Genomic DNA, 20,521 nt, shown 5'->3' with positions numbered 1-20,521 from the left:
GGGACAAAAGGCACATTAGATGCCTAAAGAAGACCTCAACTTATCAGCATTTATCTGTTTATATCTCATATGGTTATTGTTCCAGCACATACTGAGATTCCCTGGCTTAGCAACTTCATGCTCATTTACACGAGAGAGGTACAAATATAAAGTATATACATGTGTGTCTAGGTAAACCACTGCAAAAAGTTACATGGATGTTCTTATTTCAGTGTAAGTGAAGACGACTATCTTCAACTAAAGAATTCTTTTCTGAAGAAAACAATTTAGCTCAAATTGATTTAAAAACATTTAAGCTTAAAAAATGAAATAAAATAGGGCAAACACATGATGAGCTTTCTTATCTCTCTTTGATTAAAAGTTGTGCCCAGTTGAGTTCAAATAAACTGATGGGCGTGCTTTACACTGAAATAAAATCAACCAGCCCGATTAATCATGTGCTACTTAGAGTTTTACACAAAGTTTCAGCCACCTGGAATTGACTCAGAGTGATGCTGGCAGGGACAAGGCATCATGAAGAAGCTTTTGCTGCTACATGACTTTTCTCTGGCTTAACAAAAGACAGTTCTAATTAATAGAGTCGAGTGTGTGTTCCAGCATGCACTGTGGGAGCAGAACATCAGTTTCACATGGAAAGTAAAGTTTGTTCACAGTGCAAGGGGCCCCAATCAATTAAAAGATGCACTTGCACAGTGTAAGCAGTGTGTCGTGAATCTCGCTCGTGTGCATGTTTTAAAAAGAAAAGAATTCCTGTTAAAAGGAAGGCTGCTAATTTTTTGTTCTTACAGGGGTCTTACCACTGTGGCCAATGCAAACCAGGATATACAGGAGACCAAACCAGGGGATGCCAGGCTGAACGGAGCTGCAGAAATCGAGCCCTCAATCCATGTAGCATCCATGCCCGTTGTATTGAGGAGAGGAGAGGAGAGGTGACATGTGTTGTGAGTTCATAAATTCATGCATTTGTCCAGTGAAAAATAGCCTTTTTTAGGCTGGAACTGAGAAAGTAATTTTAAACAGTTGGATATTTTACTAGATTGTGGCTCACTGGCCCAGATCAGGTATCTTGCCATTGGTTTGTTCTTGCCGCCTGTCTGTAAAGCAGACATACTTGTGTATCATATTTATTGTGCCTTTGTAATTAGGTCTTTGGGAATGGCTTTTGTAGACTTTCTGTAGCCTCCTCAGAAGAAACTGTCAAGTGTCGCTCTACAGAAGATATCACAAGGACAAATTCCTCTCCTGGTGCTCAGCTACATAGCTGTGAGTAGGGATCCTCTCTGCATGTCAACAGGCCTGTATTTGCCAGCTGATAGAGATGGTATTTTTCGAAGTGAGGTGGAAGATTCTAGGCACAGGTAGGCTGTACTGTAATTAATCAGCTGTGGGAGCAGAGGAGCACCAAGTGGCATATGAACTTCCATTGTAAGACTCGGACTGAAGTATATTACTTAGTTTTTCCAGCTAGCAAGGGGAAGCAAGAGACTAATCCCATGTCCTAACTTTGGGTGCTGTGCATGCTTTTGCTGGCACTTGCTTTGGTCTCATTTTTAAGTACATCTGTTTCAAAAAAGAATAATCTAGGATATTTTAAGTCCATGCTGTAATGGAAAGATTCCTAGATACTTGTATTAGAGACAAGTCCTTGATTTTAAGGGGAGGCCAGAGTTTGACATGCAGTTCTATTCATATATCTTCCACACAAATTAGGCATTGGTTTGAAACAGTACCAATTTAATTGGCCAGGAGAAACTTGTGTGCAAATGCACTTGCTTTGCTGATGCCAACTTAGTAAATGTCAACACAGTTTTCTCTTAAAACTTCTTCTAGTTCTTGAGATACTGACCAAAACACAGTCATCCCACTGATATAGGATAATTTGATATAAACAAGTAAGGAGATAAAATCGGAACATAAATCTGTAATAAAACAAAGGAGATTTAGAACAAGTTAATTCTAGCTACAGCTTACACAGAATGTGCCAAATGTGCCAAAATGTACTGATAGAATGCAATATGTTCTGATCGTAAAACTTAAACAGAACAGATTGGCTCGAGAGACTGGAAAATTACACATACATGTTAGAACTGTTCATGAGCACAAGAAGGTTCGTTTAAAGGACAGTAACTCTGAGAGTCATAGAAGACCCCCAAGACCACACAAAGCTAGAATGACACATGCTCTGTATAGGTGAAATTTATGATAATGACTTATAGAACATCATGAATATGTAAGCTATTTTGGGGAATATTAATGTATATGTGAAATAAAAAGAGGAGGGTTTTTCTTTGATGATATACATGATAGGCGGAATGATCCCCCATGCATCCAGCACTGTCAATAAAGAATGCCTGCTCTCTGAATAACCACATTGGAGTCAGAAGGTTTTCTTCATTTTCTGAGATTTCAGTATCACCATCTAAGCATGGGCCCCTTGCTGAGATGCTAGGTGCATACTCTGTCTAGGTCCCCTATTTTCTTTTACTCCATCTGCAGGTGAGGAACCAAAGTTGGTTCCTGGCCGGTGTCTGGAAGCAATCCATAGCTTAAACTGAAATCATTCGGTGTTGCAGGCACACATTCCACTTGACATCAAGTTTTATCTCGTTCTAGCTACGTCTAGATACAGAGAGCTTGAAACAAAGATTCTGTTTCCAGACTGAGAGATACTGCATTGTACCTCATTGTACTTCAGTGCCTGGCCATGATTTCTGTATGCTAGTGTTTTCAAGATGGGTGTGGAGTTTCCCTCTTGAATATTTCTACAGGGACTCATTAACCTTTTGATAGTACTACCATGCTGTTTTATTGATAGTGTGGCATTGGCTGGGCTGGTGATGGTTATATTTGTGGAAAAGATGTTGACATCGACGGCTACCCTAACGAAGAACTCTCATGCACTGCTGAAAACTGCAGAAAGGTAAGAAATTCTTAATCCTGTAATAATTCAGAGCATGAAGGGATGAAGAGGAAGACTGAAAGAAACATGACTAGATGTATTCATCTTTTTTCCAAGTTACTGAATTCTTCTGCGTAGATTCTGTTTCATTGGATGAATCAATTATGTAAAGTTATAACAGAAGAAAAGCCATTCAAATTATGAAGACAGGCATTTTACCCACAGAACACCAGACTTGCCTCCTTTTTTGTCTAGGACAATTGCCGATTTGTCCCAAACTCTGGACAAGAAGATGGTGATGGTGATGGAATTGGAGATGCCTGTGACGATGACGCAGATGGAGATGGCATTCCCAACGAGCAGGTGCTGTGTATAGATCAGGATGCAGGGGTCTGTGCAAACAGAAGGATTTCCCATTACTGCAATGGGCAGTGATTCTGAAATCTGACTCACTATTTGCCCGAGCTTATTCCATATCCATCACTTTTAGTGACTCCCTGAATCTTGTCTTTTTCTTTTATATAATGCTCATTCTTAAAAAACCTGAAACACTCAGACTTAAATCCCACCAATGTATCCTCCATTATTATCTTTTAGCATTTAATTCTGGAGCTTTTTGTGTACAGAACTTGTGTTTTTCTGAAACACTCTCCCATAACATGGCCTTCAGGAACATTACTTGCATAATGTCTTTCTTTTTCAAAAGGCAGGTTGATCTCAAACACGTTTCATGAGGGATCCATACCCTACATAAATTAATGGGTGTCTTGCCAAAAACTTGAAAAAACTTTGAATCCTGTCCTCAATGCAAAAGAGGTTTCCATGAGGGTACACAACTGCAGAGTAGATCATAGGATGAATTCAAATTGTAAAAGCTCTTTTGTATTCACCCTGTATTCTTACCAGCCAGCTGTTGTTCTACATTAAGATCCTTCACTGATACTGCTTAATGCACTTCTGAGGAAACAAGAACACTTTATCTAGAGTAAAAATGTCCACGTGGAGCTAGGGCAGACTAACAGCAACAGAAGGTCTGTCTCAGGCTGCTTTGCCACAGAGGCCCAGCCTCAATTCTGGTAGCTTAAATCAACTGGTTTTATAATGTTTACAAGGAAAAATGTTAAATCCTCCATCATCTGTAAATCTATTTGCAGGTTCAGCAACTTCAGAATCAAGTAACTTTTATTTTGTTTCTAAGTTCTGTTCTTCCTCTGTGTATGCAATCGAATGTTGATGTGCTAGGTGGGGGTAGAAATTTTACACCACTTTGAAATATAGTTTTCTCCGTATACCTCCTGATGGACTTTGAGAGTCAGTAACAGCTTGTTAAACAAAACAAACGAACCCCCATCAAAATCCAGACCAAGACTTGTGCCTTTTTGCATTAAAAAGTTCTGCTTTCCCAAGTATTTCAGCTTTAGTTTGACCCTGTACCAGAAGGGGGCAATGGCTTTTCACAGAGAGTGTCTGCAAACCTTGTCAGGGACTCCAAACTGCAGCTTTTGAGAAAGACCATATTAGAAAGCTGGGGTACCAAAGCAGGTTCCTCACCATAGATGCATCCAAAATGAGAATCAGAAGTCAAAGTTATAAGTAAAGCCTGATGGTACTGGGTGTTTGTGCTTAGGATTTCCACAGAGTGGTTCGAAGCAGAGCTTTGAGGGAGCAAGTGAAGTCTGATCTGGAGTTAATATTCACATAAAATTTCAAATTCCTCACACTAATTTTTTTGAAAGTAGAAATAAATACAAGGATTATATAAATCCACTAAAAAAAGAATTAAATATTCAAGGCCTGGCTCATGTCTGATCCTGTGTCTCTTGCAGGATAACTGTGTCTTGGCTCCCAATGTTAATCAGAGAAACAGTGACCAAGATATCTTTGGAGATGCTTGTGACAACTGCCGCAATGTCCTGAATAATGACCAGAGGGACACAGATGGTGATGGGAAAGGAGATGCTTGTGATGATGACATGGATGGAGATGGTTGGTGATTTTTCACTTTCAGCTTCTCTGACATTATTCGAACTTGACCAGAGTGTGCGTTATATTAGGAGATTTCCTGTCACCAGCTGTAGCACATAGTCTTTCTTCATGAAACATGTGTTTGGAATCCTTTTAGTTTACTTGATATGTATCTTTTAGCCTGCATTGGAAGCACTGAACATTGTAACAGATAAACGAAGCCATGTTTTATGTATAAACTGAGGTTGTTGGTCATTCAGTGTTTCCTTAAAGGTACAGATGTGTCCCAGAGCATCCATTTGCCTCCAGTCACTAATGCCTAAGAGCTGCATAATGTATTATTTCATTGGTGTAGGAGGCTTGAAAGAAGTGAAAAAAAATCAAAACCCTTCAAGTGTAGTAATGAAGATGAAATGTCCTATCCTGTAAGCTGTGATACAGGAACAGGATAGAATGAATTTTGTGTAATTAATGAAGTGTGTGTGATTGTGTGGAAAGCTCTTCTTCAGTGAGATGTTTCTAACTACTGTTAAATGAATGGATGCACACATAAAGATTTGCAGTGCAGGCTTATAATTTCATTGCAAGATTAAGTAGTTACTGAAAAGGAATAGTGTATTTTTTGTTCTTAATATTTATATTTTCCAGTAACAGCTACAGGAATTGTCTTTAACTAATATCCAACCCATTTTTCCCTAGGTATTAAGAACCTTTTGGATAATTGTCAGAGGATCCCCAATGAAGACCAGGAGGACACAGATAGTGATGGCGTTGGTGATGCTTGTGACAGCTGCCCTACAGTCAGCAACCCAAATCAGGTTAGCAGGCAGAAAGAAAAAATTATCCTTGTTTAGGGAGAGGTCCAAAAAGATGCAAAGAATGAGACAACCCATGCAGCCATAATGTTTATATTTTAATAATAAAGTATATCTAGGTATTCTGGAAAGTTTTATGGAGCTGTAGACTCCACTGATGTGAGAAAGGGGAGCCTTCAGTTGTATTCTCAAAGCTTGGGATGCTGTTAGGACCTCTGCCCTGCCTGTATTTTCTACTGTCATTCTCTGAAATGTGGGCTCTAGTCCTATGTAGTCCAATGCCAGACTCCACATAGGGGTGTGATTTAGTTACACTTGATATTTCTTTAATTAGGACAAAATCCCTGTGTCCTTATTTATCAAAACTTCTGATGCTCCTAAGTGAGAAGTCACTGGAACTTTTCATATGTTTGAAATTCTGATTCTAATGAAGAATGTTGGAAACTATAGAGAAACATAGTAGATTTTTAAAACTGCTTAAGAAATCAACCTTTGTTAGAAATGAGGGATACTTATTTTCAGTAGTAGAGAACTCTGGCTAGAACCATGCCAATCAAGTATAACACTGTTTATTCACTGTCTTTTTTTCTTTAATAAAACCGACTTTTTTGTTAGATGGATGTTGCAAGCAAGAAAATTGTTCTGGAAAACCAGTGTTTTCTCATGCTTTTATTTTTATGGCATTTGCTTTGGTTGTGTTTTGATTTGGTTGTTTTGACTTAATACTGGCATTTTAGTAGATGGCAGCTGATACTCTGTTTCCCTTTGCAGTCAGATATTGACAATGACCTGGTTGGAGATTCCTGTGATACCAATCAGGACAGGTAAGCTGTATTGTGGCTTGTTAACAGCAGCAGGCAAGTGAAAGATGCTAGTCTTGAGCTGAAGACTATGCCACTGATTCCTGGAGAGCTGTAATTCCTCAGAATAGCCTGGATTTAATTCCAGAGAGATATTATTTCAAAAGCAGTGTTATGATTTATCAGCCTTGTTGTTCACTTCCTGGTAGCAGTACAGTTGCAGAGCCCTTCACCCTTAGCCCCATTCACATGGGCCCTCTGTGAGTTCCCCTGTCAGTGGCTTTCACATGCTCTGGGCATTCAGAGGAGCACATCTTATGACAAATTGCATTGCTTGTATGGAAGCAGTTTCTGCATAACCAGCTTTAGGGGTGGTAAGTTCTCCCCTCTGTTCCTCACTTATAGCAAGAGACAAGGGAAATGATAAATCTTGTGCTGGCACAGATTTTCACCAGCCACAGACAGATGTTTCACCAGAGCCCTTGGTGGATGCTGCTCTCTGTGACAGGAGTTGCAGGAAACCCACTTTCACCACAAAAAACTTGATATGCAGGGGTGTGAGAGTGGTGCTTGTTTTTAAACAATTCTGATTTCAGGTGCTCATGTAGTCCCCCATAAAGGTTCATTCACACCCAGCCTGCATATTCATGAGCACAAAGACATACGTGCACAATGTGCACAATGGGACAAGGGACACCAGGTGTTCAGCTCATGCTATCTCCTGGGTGGGTGCTTTTTAATTGGTGGCACTGCACTTGTTAGATGTGCCTTACATGCCCTTTAGGAGTGGAGATTGTTTGAGATCTTGGGCTCTGGTATGTTTCCTACACCATGTTAGGCTTCTTTTTCTTTTCCTCATCGGAGTGTGTCTATAGCTCTTGGCTTAGTCTTTGTCTGCCTGCCACCTTATCATACAGTCCCTCTTTGTTCATGGCCTCCTTGCAGTTACCTGAGCAACAACAGCTTGTATTGCCCCACTGGTCTGCTTCCAGCTCCAGGGGTGTCACTGGTATGTTTCCTGCTCATGTGTGCATGCTGTTTCCTGAGCAGAGGCAGGAGCTGATGCTGATATGCCATTTCCCATTGTTTCTCTGCTTGCAGCGACGGTGATGGGCACCAGGACAGCACAGACAATTGCCCTACCGTTATTAACAGCTCCCAGCTGGACACAGATAAGGATGGGTTGGGTGATGAGTGTGATGAGGATGATGACAACGATGGTATTCCTGACCTCTTGCCCCCTGGCCCTGATAACTGCAGGCTGGTTCCCAACCCAGGGCAGGAAGATGATAATGGTAAGATGGGCCTTCAGGAGCCATTTCAGTTCTTAGGCACCTCATTTGTCTCCAGGCATTAGGTGTGTGTATCAAGATCCAACACAGTCACTACGTGTGCATACACTCATCCCTGGAGGAACCCCAACACACAGGGGCCCTTCAGCCAAAGCAGAGGTCCTCAGGTCCCTTTCTCAGGCACTGCAGCCAGCAGGGCTGACACTCCACTTACTTCCTAGACACCCTGATCTAGTGGCTGGGCCAGGTGTGACTACTTACTTGCACCATAAATATGCTTTCACTTCTCTGATGCTTTCAGGTGATGGAGTTGGAGATGTCTGCGAGTCTGATTTTGACCAGGATACAGTGATTGATCGGATTGATGTGTGCCCTGAGAATGCAGAGATCACCTTGACAGACTTCAGGGCCTATCAGACCGTGGTGTTGGACCCAGAGGGGGATGCACAGATTGATCCCAACTGGGTGGTTCTGAACCAGGTAAAAATACACTTGGTCTTTCTTACCTGTCTGAAAAAGATCATTTGAAAACTACAGTAAAACTGGCTCTGTAGTTGCTAGACCTCTAGCAAACATTAGAAGTGGAAGTTGTTGGTTGGTAGATGGTTTTCAAGAGTAATAATAAAATAAAAAATAAAATTCTTTCTTTTAGCAAATGATACCTTGAAGCTTGATCCTGCTAATAATCGAAAATAATAATAATAATAAATAGTTTGATGCTCTTAATAATCTAAAATTACATACTGGCCAACTTATTCTGGGTGGATTTCGTTGCTGCCAGAAGGCAGACATTAGACTTTTGTGTCACTCTGTTAAAATATTTCTGAAGTAAACAATCATTCCCAGAATTTAAAAGTCTGACCTTCTAAATAGCAGAGCATGTCATAGAATTATAGAGTGGTTTGGGTTGGAAGGGGACCTTGTAGATCGTCTAGTTCCAACCACCCTGCCATAGCCAGGGACACCTTCAACTAGACCAAGTTGCTCAGAGCCCCAACCAACTTGACCTTAAACACTTCCAGGGATGGGACATCCACAGCTTCTCTGGGCAACCTGTTCTAGTGCCGCCTCATGCTCACAGTAAAAAAAAATTTCCTAACATCTAATCTGAACCTGCTCTCTTTTAGTTTGAAGTCATTGCCCCTTGTCCTTACATGCTCTTGTAAAAAGTCCCTCTTCATCTTTCTTGTAGGCTCTCTTCAGGTACTAGAAGGTTGTTATTAGGTCACCCCAAAGCCTTCACTTTTCCAGACTGAACAAACCCAGTTGTCTCAGCCTTTCCTCACAGGAGAGGTGCTCCATCCCTCTAATCAACTTGGTGGCCCTCCCCTGGACTTGCTCCAACAGGTTGATGTCCTTCCTGTGCTGCAGACCCCAGCTGATGCAGTACTCCTAGATGGAGTCCAGTAACTGCTATTTACACTAAAAAATGTGAGCTTTCAGGAGGCTAACGTGTTCTGAGTCACAGAGAACATGCCATTTATTCCCATTGCCAAAGTCTCTGCCAAGCCAGCTGGGATGTGTACATCTTCCTTACACCAGTCCTGGCAGTCAGTTTTAATCCTGAACAATGTGAGCTGTAGGAGCTAAGTATAAGTATAACCTAATCCTGAACTGTATGAGCTAAGCCTAGGCAAAGTTCTCTTCCTCCCACAACCCTTTCCCTGCCTCCCAATTTTGGCCAGTTTGAGTGATTTCCAGATTGTGGGAGGGAAAGAAAGTATCTGAAAACCAGTATGGCCAATTCTGCAATGGGCAAATATAAATCTTTCCTGACTCAGGCAGGTCACGCAAGCAACTGAAACACTACTATTTTGATTGTAGTTCCCATTTCAAGTCAGAACTGTTACAGAAGCGTTACAGATATGTTGTGAGCAAACAGAGGAGACTGATAGGGTGCTAGAGGGAGGCCAGGAAAGGCTGCCAGGCTTAGCCATCCCAGCTTGCCATGCATGCTAACCACCCTGAATTGACTCTTACAGGGCATGGAAATTGTGCAGACTATGAACAGTGATCCTGGCCTTGCTGTTGGTACGTACCCTCTTCTGAGATGCAATTTTTACAGCAGAAAACATGTAGCATATGAACATTTGTTCTGCAGAATTGTTTTTAACCTGTATGTATCCTCAGGTTACACAGCTTTTAATGGCGTTGACTTTGAGGGCACTTTCCACGTAAACACGGTGACAGATGATGACTATGCTGGCTTTATCTTCGGTTATCAAGACAGCTCTAGCTTTTATGTGGTGATGTGGAAACAGACAGAGCAGACGTACTGGCAGGCGACTCCCTTCAGAGCTGTTGCAGAGCCCGGCATTCAGCTAAAGGTACTGGTTGTGGCTCCCACCGGGGACACAGTGGTCACTGCAGCCTGGCTGTGCTGTCCTGCCATGTGTTGGCCATGGGTGAAGCCATCATGCTGTGCATGGGCCAAGCTGTTGGCCCTGCTGCTCGACTGCAGTTCTCTATTTGCAACTTGTGTCAAAATGTCAGGCAGCTGCCACACAGGTCTTTTAATAGCTCTGTTTTTTAAGGAACCTCATCTTTCCTTTCTCATTATCTGGAGCATTTATTTTCTGCAGTGATTGCACTCTGACCATAACTGGTCAGACTGCCTCCTTCTCCTTGGTCCAGGTACCCAGTTGCTTTTCCACGCAGGCAGTGGGTGCAGTTATACAACAGAAGTTAGTGGCTTGTGAGCAGCAGGGTGGGTACAGACCTGCTCCTCACTACAAAAAAATGGCTCCTGAAAGTGACATTTCTCTGTGATCATCATTGGAAAATTGTATTTTTGCAGGCTGTGAAATCCAGGACAGGTCCTGGTGAGCACCTCCGCAACTCCCTCTGGCACACGGGGGACACCAGTGATCAGGTCAGGCTGCTGTGGAAGGATCCCCGAAATGTAGGGTGGAAAGACAAAGTCTCCTATCGCTGGTTCTTGCAACACAGACCCCAGATTGGTTATATCAGGTAAGAAGAGAGAAAAGGATAGATAAGAGTACAGATATATGTCTGCCTGAACTGTTGTTTCTCAATACCTGATTCAGATAATAATCTGAGAGTTTAGATTATGTCTGGGGTTTGCATTGATGAAGCCTTATAACAGCCTTTATGTATTCTAGGACAACAGAATTAATAAAATTTGTCATTTAAAGGTTGAGAGCCTAACTAAGACGAGTAATTATCCTGATGTGATAGATTTGAGGTTACTCAGCATATATTCAGGAAGTTCATTAAAGCTTTGTAATGCATGTTATCTATTCTTATTTTGTTATTTGGGAGAAAGAAAAAAGTTATTAAAAAAACCCCAAAATCACCATTTGGGAGGAAATATTTTACTCTGCAACATCCAGCAGAAAAATAAGCAGGAATTATACTTGAAGATCAAGGCTGCTGTTAAAATGCAAAAAATTAACTGCTCTGGCATCATCAGCTCAGGTTTTACAACCTTATAATGGAAAACAAATACAGATAAGTCAGTTGTTTTTCAAAAAAAATCACCACCCTGCTGTTGAGATGCAGTAACTTGATAATTACTTCACTTTTCTGGTGCAGAGCATTATCTTCAATGGTAGTTGGAGTGAGCATGTTTGACTTTTGTGGTACAATGGATTAAGAACATTTACACTGTCTATTTTTGTGTCTGAGCCGCAGGGTAGTAGTGGGCAAGTTTTGTTTAGACCAAGCAGTTTGTCAAGCTGCTTCAGAAGCAAACATCTCCTATGGTTGCAGTCTCTCCATCCAGCCTAAGTAATGCCCCCTGCAATTAGGAAAGGTAGCAAAGTCAGTGTAATAGAATCCTTCAAAAACTAAAGGCAGCCAAGCCTAAATGGAACCTCCACCAGCTCTCTGTCCACAGAGAGCTGTGGTCTGGTTAGGCAGATGCCACAGACCATTATGTATCTAGAAAAGGTTTTCTCAGGCTTCAAGAAAGCCTAGGAAAAAATCATTTCAGCCAGCCTCTCTCCCATGGAAATTGCAAAGACAACAAGTTCTGTTTATTGTAGATACTTTTGAACTGCCTCAGGAAATCAGGAAATAAACGCAGGAACATAACAGGAATTGTTTTTTTTTTTTCTCATTTTATTAAAAGACACAGGAACTTTCTTTCCCTTCACCACGTGGTACTTTCCTGCATGTCTCATCAGCCGTATCCACATCCACAACAGGGCCCTCCAGGCTCATCATCTTCTAAGTCATTTACCTAGTAAATTTACCCAGAGGCTGAGGACTTCTTGCGGACAGTGCTGCAACAGCTCAGCCGGCTCCACCCCTCAAATACAGGGCACGTGCTGGGGAGCTGGCAGGGTAATCACCTTTCACACAGCTAATTTGGGAATTTGCTGATGGGTTTCTAACAAGAGGATGCTAGATCAGCAAAACTGTTCCTAGAATTAATCATATTCACATTTTTGAAGAAATCTCACAGATAAGTTTAAGGTTCCAAATGGTTTGTTTGAAAAATTGCCTATTAAAAAAAAAAAAAAAAGTAGTTTAGCTTCAAACTGTGTGAGACAATATCCATCTGGCTTTCCTCAACCGATCTAGTCTGGTTCTCTCTTTCTCCTATTATTATTGACTGTGGAAAATTTCAAGAGCTAAAGCTCTCAGCCTGATTGACTAAACATTCCAAGGCTTTTGTAGGATGTGTAGGAACTCCCCAAAACATCCTCCCTGCCTGGCTCTTGCCACCATGCAGCACTGCTTCTGTTTCCAGCCTGCAGAGAAGCCAGCTTAACTGCTTTTTCTCCCCTGGGCTAGACGGGAGGGAGAGCATATCCAAGGCTAGTGTCTCCATGGATAACAACATTACTTTCAGGAATGTTGCAGCCTTAGAAAAGACCTAATAGAGCTTCCGTTTGCTTTCGTTAAGGGCAAGATTTTATGAAGGCTCTGACCTCGTGGCAGACTCTGGTGTAACTATAGACACCACAATGCGTGGAGGACGGCTTGGAGTTTTCTGCTTCTCTCAGGAAAACATTATTTGGTCTAACCTGAAATATCGCTGCAATGGTAATATGGCTCTTACTTCCTTTAGCTCACAAGTAGCAAGTGACCATGAAGAACTGGTAATGTGGCTGTTGAATTAAGCCATTTTGATCCTTTCCTTTGCCTTTCATTTACAAGTTATTCACAGCTGTGAAACACCTCCCCTGACACCAGCAGCACACTGCAGCCCCACCAGATGGGAACTAATGCCTCAGAGCTGCTCCTCCCAGAGCTGCAGAGATTGTGCCAACTGAGTAGTATAGCTGTCATCAGAGAATTAGGAACATTATTTAAAACCAACTGACCGTGAGAGCTGTACACCCACAATAAATACGTGAGGCCATCATGTACATAGGATGCCTTGAGCTTTGAATACAGGGTACAGTATACCTGGAGGGCCACTGGGCTTAATCATCAGGCATTAGTGTCACTCCTGTACTTGCTTGTTGCTCCTGTGTGTGTGAGGGGAAGATCATAAGGTGCCTTTCCTCCCACAGAGGAATCCTTCTGACTCTGTGGGAGAGTGCTGTCTTGCTTCTCTTGGGGCAAGTGCCTTGAAGCTTAGCTCTGATCTCCCACTATGTAAAATATCTCAAACCTTGATCACTCCACACAGAAGCTGATCATGTCAGGGTATTTCAGCCCTGGCAGCAGTTCAGCTAGATTGAAGGGGTTTGGAGGGACTACCCCCCCTTAGCATCAATCCATACTCATAGAAAACAGTTTACCAGCCAAGTTGGATTAGCTTCCTTGTCTGCTTTCTGTGGATCCAAGCCCAGTCCAGGTCCTGTAGGGGGCTGCATGGCCACACTATGGGGGGTTCTGCTGATGGACTCTGGTTCTTGGACATCCGGTATACTAGGCTGGCACTTGGAGGTCATGGTTAAACAGGGGAACTTTTAGACAGCAGTGCTTACAATTAAAAAATTACTTGATATACATCTTAAACAATCTGTAGTTTCCCAAAGCTGCCACTGAGTCATACTTACTTGGCAGTAAACAGGCTCCTGGCTTTGCTGTAGGAGCTACAGAAGTTAATGAAACCCAGTCAAAAAGTCTCTGGAGTCCACAAGTATCTCTGCTCTCATTTCAGACAAGTTCCTACATTTGCAAAAAAAGGCTTGAAAATAATTTCAAGCCTTTAAAAAAGTGCTCAACAAAAGGCAGGGGACTAATCTATTTTTTTTTTCTATATACAGTGTGTTTATACACTTATATCCTTTTTTGTGTTTAGAATTACCTGTCCTGCATCAGGGTGGAAATAATGAGGAAAACGCTGATGTCATGCAGTTGAGTTTCACTGCTGTGGCTCCATTGTTGCCTGTAGCTTTAGCTCTACAGTTAGCTCTGTGGCTCTCCAGATAAAATGTTCTAGGACCTGGCAAAGGCAGACTGCAAACACCACTTCAAACAAAACTGTAGCTATTCTTATGACATTGATCCATCTCCAGCTCTCTTTGCCAACTCTCAGGTCTTTCTGCCAATTGCTATTTGTCCTGAGGTTAATGTTTTTTGTCCCTTCTTCTGGCATGGGAAGAAACCATCACAGGGAAGTTGAATTAGGATACATGAGAAAGAGAAATGCTGACACTGCAGACGTGTCTGGTGTGCAGAGCAAGACAACCACTTTTGCCTTTCTGGTCAGCATTTATTAATAAAAGTTTAAGAGTGCAAGCCACAAAGTTTTCAGGGAAATGTAATTTGCAGATTGATAATACTCTGTTGTGGGCTGGCACTATAGCACTCTTGTTAGCCTCTCTGTCATTTTCAGTGGTGTACAGCTAAAACTGAAGACATTCCCTGTTCATTCTTAAGGTGTAAACAAAAGAGAAGCATGTTACCTAAAAAAAAAGAGTAGGTGGCTTATTCATTAATTTAATTTCTCCTTGATTTTGTCAGAAGAGACTAAACTTCTGCATGTTTTCCTGTTTTCAGACACCATCCCAGAGGACTTCCAAGAATTTCAAGCACAGCAATTTGGTGTTGGGGATATTTAAGAAGTAAAAGCAAACTAACATTGCTATTGCAAACAGTAAAACAATATATTTTAATTCCTTATATGATCGTTGTTGTCAGAGTGCACACCGCAGCTTTGTTCTCATTGATGTGACTATGTCAGACTTTTTTTTTTTTTTTTGGTATGAAAGTGAAAATAAAAAAGAGACAAAATATACCTGGGTTTCACTTGTTTTCAAATTTGCCCTAAAATCTAGGGAACAGCATGTAAATGAAGTGACACTTGCATAAAACATTCTCAGGAAAAGTTTGAATCTGTTGCCTTTTTGGATTCAGTATTAAACACGGTGGGCCAGAAAGTGAAATTTTGTCTCCCTTGGTAGAAACAACAGGTTGCATCTGGACATGAAGTGGTTCAGAGTTGTCTGGCCAAGCCAAGGGCTTTTTAGTAAGTTTCCAGTCTTGCTAGGGATAGTATATTTCCTTTAGGAAAGTTCTCTCTCCAAAGGAGATAGCATCTCCTTTAGGACAGTTTAATATCTTTGGAGATTCTCTTACCTTTGTCAGACCTCCTCTCTAAGAACTATGTTAGGTCTCCCAGCCCTCCCACTCCCAGAAACTATGAGTAACACTATCACATCCAATAAAATCAAAAAAAGCCAACTGCAGGGCATTGTAGTCCCATCTTATGGCTTGGCTTGCATGCGACTGAAACAGCTTGCACGTGAATGAAACAAGAAATCGACTATGGAGACAAATGCAGAACCACCTAGACAGAGAAAATAATCCTTTCACATAAACAAAGCCAGGCTTTGACCTGCTGTCCCCATTCAGAGCAGAGCTTTACTGGCAGGTTCTGCAATCTTATGCAAATAAGTCACCAAGTTAAAAACCCAAACCACTGCATTAAGCATTAGTAACCATTAGAAAAGGACTGGAATTGTGCAGCCTATAATTTGAAGTGCAGAAAGGTGTTGATAAAGTGCATTTTCTACTACATTCTTTTTCAAAACGGAGCAAGGAAAGGAAGACAAGCTCCATGGACCACTGAATAGAACAATATTGCAGCTTATAGGATAGTGACTTTAAAAAGGACAGTGGGAAACAGCACTTCAGCCTGGGAGGAGGAGGAGGGAGGAAATAAAAAGGGAATCGGAAGTAGCTCTGAGAAAATAAACAGTCATAGCTCTTTCCCAGCCCAAGAATACAGGTGAAATGCTGAGTTAAATTATCAGGTGAAAGTATCAAAACAACAACATAAAAATAAGTTTCCTGTTTTCAGTACAATAAAATACCCTTAAGGATATTACACGCTATCAAAGGCTGACTACTGGCAGACTTTTCCCTGTGGGCTTATCCACCACAGCTAATGTTTCTGGAAGCAGCATGGCCCTGGGACCTGTCCCACGAGGGATCCCAGAGTCCCACAGCAAAGAGCATGATGCAGGAGCGTTCTTCTGGCTCAGTGCTTCATGGTGAAAGGTCCTCCAGTTTCAGTCCTCCTTTGCTTTTGGCTTCATAGCTTCACTAAGCTCAACTTCACTCATCAGGTTTTCAGAGGACTGAAAGGCTACTTACTTTGGAACAACAGAGAGGGCATTGACAAATTATGTTTAAAGGATGAGTTAAAAAATGTATTTTGCTAGCTGAACATGGGCCGTATTGTTCATTTATGAAGAAGAACACACACTGTAAAGCAATTTTATGTCATCCTTGTCATACATTTGCATTTCACTGATGCAGCCCCTTCTCCAGGCAGAATTCCCTCTGAACGATCTGGCCACAACCTGGGCAGAAGGCAGTCACTTGTACTACGCTCACACACACTGGTGCAGAAAAACTGGGGCCTGCAGTGCACACATTTTGCAGAATTGGTCCCCTCACAGCAGATGCAACAGGCCTGGCCCACCCTGACCTGACTTCAGTACATGCAGCACACACCAACTCCAAAAACATGATTGCAGTAGGCCTTTGAATTACTTCCAGCCTCCAAACCTCTGCTCAGCCCTCACGTCTGCAGCTGGAGCCTCTCGTCCTGCTACAGTTGCTGGGACAGAGCATCCTGGGCCTCTGCCATACCAGTTGGCTTACCACTGTGGAGCTTGGCAATTTCCAGGCTCTCTTCTATGACTTGGCCATGGCCACTCACTGGAGGATGGAAGGTGAGATACAAGATCTGGCTCTTCAGCTGTTGTCAGTGGTAACTGAGTGAAGCTGTGAGAAAACATACTGGCTTGCTCTACGCAGCCACAGAAACAAATCACAGCTCAGATAGCCACAACTTTTCTTTTGTTTCAGAAAGTGCTGGTGAGTGCTGGTGGGACCTTACGGTGGGATGCCGGAGCTCCCAGTGTCCGTTGTATTGACACACCAAGACCTTGGCAGCTTGCAAGCTCAGGAAGAGTTAAGTCCAGCTGTTTCAGACAAACATTTGCCTCAAGAAAATCGAAGTCTGGACTTGGGAAACCTTCTACCCCTCACATTCACATCAGGGATTGTGCAGTCCTTGTGTGAAAGGGTTTAAACAAGCTTCTCTAGCACCACGACCCCCTTCTGGACCATTGTGCAATGCAGACATAGCTCCATGTGTGGTCTCTGGCAAGTGAAGACATGCAATCCCGTATCTTTAAAACTGAACATACAGTTCTCTCTTGTTCCCACCGCCTGCACGGCCGGGCTGTGCTCAGCTATAGCAGCAGCTGTTACTGCTCTGGAGTTGAGTCCTGTAGCTCCTGCACCACGGTCTAACATCTCAACAAAGGTTAACTCCTTCCTGTGTGCTGCAAGTAACATGGCAAACACACTTCAAGTGTTTCTGTTCCCTGAAGACCATCTCCTGTCTTGAATCCCAAGAATGGATCATCCTGCCAGGATGCTGTGGGGTTAGGTGAGGGCAGAGGTGGGCAGACTGGTGAGAGGCTGCTGAGCAAAGACAGTCGGCTCTCAGAATCCTTTGGCACCACTCAAGAACCCCTCTCTGCTTTGCACACAAGTCAAAATGGTATGCTTCCCAGCCACAGGGCACCAAAACTCTATCATGCACCATAATGGCCAGTCTTCGCGAGCGAAGATCCGGGGAAGGTCTTTCCACCTTCCAGCCTGCGCATTGGATTTTTTAGGTGAGACACAGTGTGCGCGGAACTGAGCCCACCCTTTAATCCTAAGGTTCATCTGCCGGGGCCAAGCGAGCTTGGACGGTGGCAGCGAGGTCCTTAGGACGTAGGTGGGTTGCCTTTAAGGGCTAACGAGCCCCACCTGCCCGGGAGTGGCCCTGACCGGGAATCGAACCCGGGTCTCGGCGGTGATAGCGCGGCGCCTTTACCACTGGACCACCAGGGGCTGCCTCATGCACCATACTTGCACAGGGAATAGCAGTCACCACTGGACCCTTGGAAGCTTAGTCAGCACAGGGAGCTGTGTCCTGGTATGGGTCTGTTCGAGCCTCTGGCATGGGTGCCACCTACAGCAGGCACATGTTGAAACAGGACAAGGATGGTGAAAGGTAAGAAACCACCATCCATGGAGACAAAGCACTTTCCCTGGTATGGATCTAGGCATATCAAATTCAACAGCTGCCCACTATTGTCACGGTCGAGGCGGGGAGGTGACATGGGTTTCAGGATACCAGCAGCTTTTTTATTGCAACAGTGCAGCTACCTTTATACAGTTCTGGGGTGACACCTGTACACACAGCATTGGTTTACCACTGTCATAACAACTCATGATTGGACACACAGCCACATGTCCTGACACCATAGGTTAGCATCCTAACAGGAAACCCACTCTGTGTTACAGTCCCCACTGTCCGTGGTTAACCCTCTGCCAGGTGTAAGAAGTTCCATCTTCAGTATCTCAGTTTACTGAGAGCCCAGAACCAGCTGGACTTCCCCACAATTCCCCCTCTTTTGTATTATAGAAAATGCCAGCATCAGCTAATACAGGGCCCTTGCACTAGTGACACAGTAATATCAATAATACAATACAATTACACACATAGGTAAAGAATCAACCAGTCCTCCTTTCATCAGTCCACAAGAATGGTATTCCTTCTTCTTAGTGCTGAATGTCCATCAATGAGTTGTCCATGTAGCTTGTGCATGTGCCACAGGCAGGTAGAAAGCAGACTGTTGGAGGATAAGAACATTGCTCTTCAAAAGCTAGCTGAACAGACAAGTATCCTCCCCCCCCCTTTTTTTTATTTTTTCTATTTTTCTGGTTTTTTTTTTTTTTTTAATTATTATTATAATTGGTAGGTTTTGACTTCTTAAAGTCTTTCAGTGCTTCAAAAAGCAGGTGTCAGGAAGTTAATAATTCCATGACTCCCCTGAAAGCAACTTTAGAAGTCCTGGCATCCTTAGTCTCTGCTCCATATCAGCATTTTTGCAGGAGCAGGGCATCTAGCTTGATTCCATGTTTCTCTTTAGCAGTAACTGCCACTCTGGACGACAGAGTCATCCTCACTAAATAACACGGAACCTATTATACTCCGGTGGTTTACCTGTTCTAGACAGGTGTCTCCAAAAGATCTGGGCCGGCCCCCTGCGACTTTCTCGTTGCTTTTAAAATCTACACCGGAGTTCCCGCCTCCAACAGCTCTCTCGGAGCTGTCTCTCTCCGTCCTCTATTTGGGACGTGAAAACCTTCTAGATTGCTTCAGGAGGTACTAATGTAAGTTACAAGCAGAGCAGTAATAAAGAGAAGCTGAACGGTAGCTGAAATGTTGCCTTTGAGCAGCTCAGAGCTGATAAGCGGCGGTTGCCGGGATACCGAGATTTCGCAACAGTCCGAGCCAAGCGGGGGAGTGCGGCACACAGCAGTTTGCCTGCCCGGCAGCTGCGAGAGTAACGAAGGCAGGGTCCGCTCGGAACAAACAACACTGCTGAGTCAGGGCACGTTCGGGGTGCGGTCTCAGCTGCTCCACGCACAGCCAGGGACGTCCGGTGATAGCGGGGGGACACGGAGCGGGCTGGGGCCCTGCATGGAGCTGGGATGTCGGGAGCGGGGCTACGCAGTTTTCGTACGGAGCCACGCAGTTTCCGTAGGGCTGCAGCCGGAATGCGGAGCGAGATGAGGAATGCTCCGAGGTAGAACGGAGCTGCGCAGCAGGAGGGTTGATAGCGGACCGCTCAGTAACTTATGTAGCTGTGAAAGAGTCTCAGCAGCAGGGAGAAAGTTCTCAGTAGTAGTGAAAGGCAGCTCAGCGGCGTACGATCTCTCGGGCTGGGAAGCAGTGAAAACAAAACGGGGGAATCAGCGGCCGTCTGATCCCTCCGGGGAGCAGCTTCTCGAGGTCCCACCCGAGCGATTCTTCGTTCGCTTCTTGTCGAGTTCTCTTCTATCTTCCTTCGCAATCACGTCAGGAGTTCACCAGATGTCGCGGTCGAGGCAGGGAGGCGACATGGGTTTCAGGATACCAGCAGCTTTTTTATTGCAACAGTGCATCTACCTTTATACAGTTCTGGGGTGACACCTGTACACACAGCATTGGTTTACCACTTCATAACAACTCATGATTGGACACACAGCCACATGTCCTAACACAATAGGCTGACATTCTAACAGGAAACCCACTCTGTGTCACAGTCCCCACTGTCCCTGGTTAACCCTCTGCCAGGTGTAAGAAGTTCCATATTCAGTATCTCAGTTTACTGAGAGCCCAGAACCAGCTGGGCTCCCCAACACACTATACCATCTGGGCAAGTGGAAAAAAAAAAAAATCAGACAGCTGTATTTCAAACAAATGCACAGGCTTCAGTGCTACACCAGCCTTGAAGGTATTTTGTTTGCACTGTCAAAGTATCTGAC

At 43.4% G+C, this 20,521-nt stretch overlaps 2 protein-coding genes across 8 annotated transcripts in view; one reads left to right on the top strand and one right to left on the bottom strand.

Annotated features, from left to right (window-relative positions):
* The window catches only part of THBS4 (thrombospondin 4), a 38,662-nt gene extending 23,733 nt beyond the window's left edge, over positions 1–14,929 (top strand). The window contains exons 10-22 of the mRNA XM_050330053.1: positions 789–941; positions 2,816–2,920; positions 3,155–3,262; positions 4,726–4,885; positions 5,564–5,682; positions 6,451–6,503; positions 7,581–7,774; positions 8,073–8,251; positions 9,754–9,802; positions 9,902–10,098; positions 10,569–10,741; positions 12,645–12,784; positions 14,696–14,929. Coding sequence (XP_050186010.1) covers positions 789–941; positions 2,816–2,920; positions 3,155–3,262; positions 4,726–4,885; positions 5,564–5,682; positions 6,451–6,503; positions 7,581–7,774; positions 8,073–8,251; positions 9,754–9,802; positions 9,902–10,098; positions 10,569–10,741; positions 12,645–12,784; positions 14,696–14,757 — 1,692 coding nt within the window. The 3' untranslated portion in view covers positions 14,758–14,929. The remainder of the gene's footprint in view (positions 1–788; positions 942–2,815; positions 2,921–3,154; positions 3,263–4,725; positions 4,886–5,563; positions 5,683–6,450; positions 6,504–7,580; positions 7,775–8,072; positions 8,252–9,753; positions 9,803–9,901; positions 10,099–10,568; positions 10,742–12,644; positions 12,785–14,695) is intronic.
* The window catches only part of SERINC5 (serine incorporator 5), a 73,519-nt gene continuing 53,920 nt past the window's right edge, over positions 923–20,521 (bottom strand). For 2 of the 7 annotated variants that reach the window (XM_050330095.1, XM_050330087.1), the window contains exon 13: positions 923–1,382. In XM_050330095.1, the coding sequence (XP_050186052.1) occupies positions 1,254–1,382 (129 nt within the window). In that variant the 3' untranslated portion in view covers positions 923–1,253. The other 5 variants (XM_050330091.1, XM_050330090.1, XM_050330093.1 and 2 more) reach the window with 5 other exon arrangements.

The sequence above is a fragment of the Myiozetetes cayanensis genome, unplaced genomic scaffold (genome assembly GCF_022539395.1).
Source record: "Myiozetetes cayanensis isolate MyiCay16 unplaced genomic scaffold, myiCay2020 scf4, whole genome shotgun sequence".
Lineage (NCBI taxonomy): Eukaryota > Metazoa > Chordata > Aves > Passeriformes > Tyrannidae > Myiozetetes > Myiozetetes cayanensis.
This window is presented reverse-complemented; position numbering and strand designations above follow the sequence as displayed.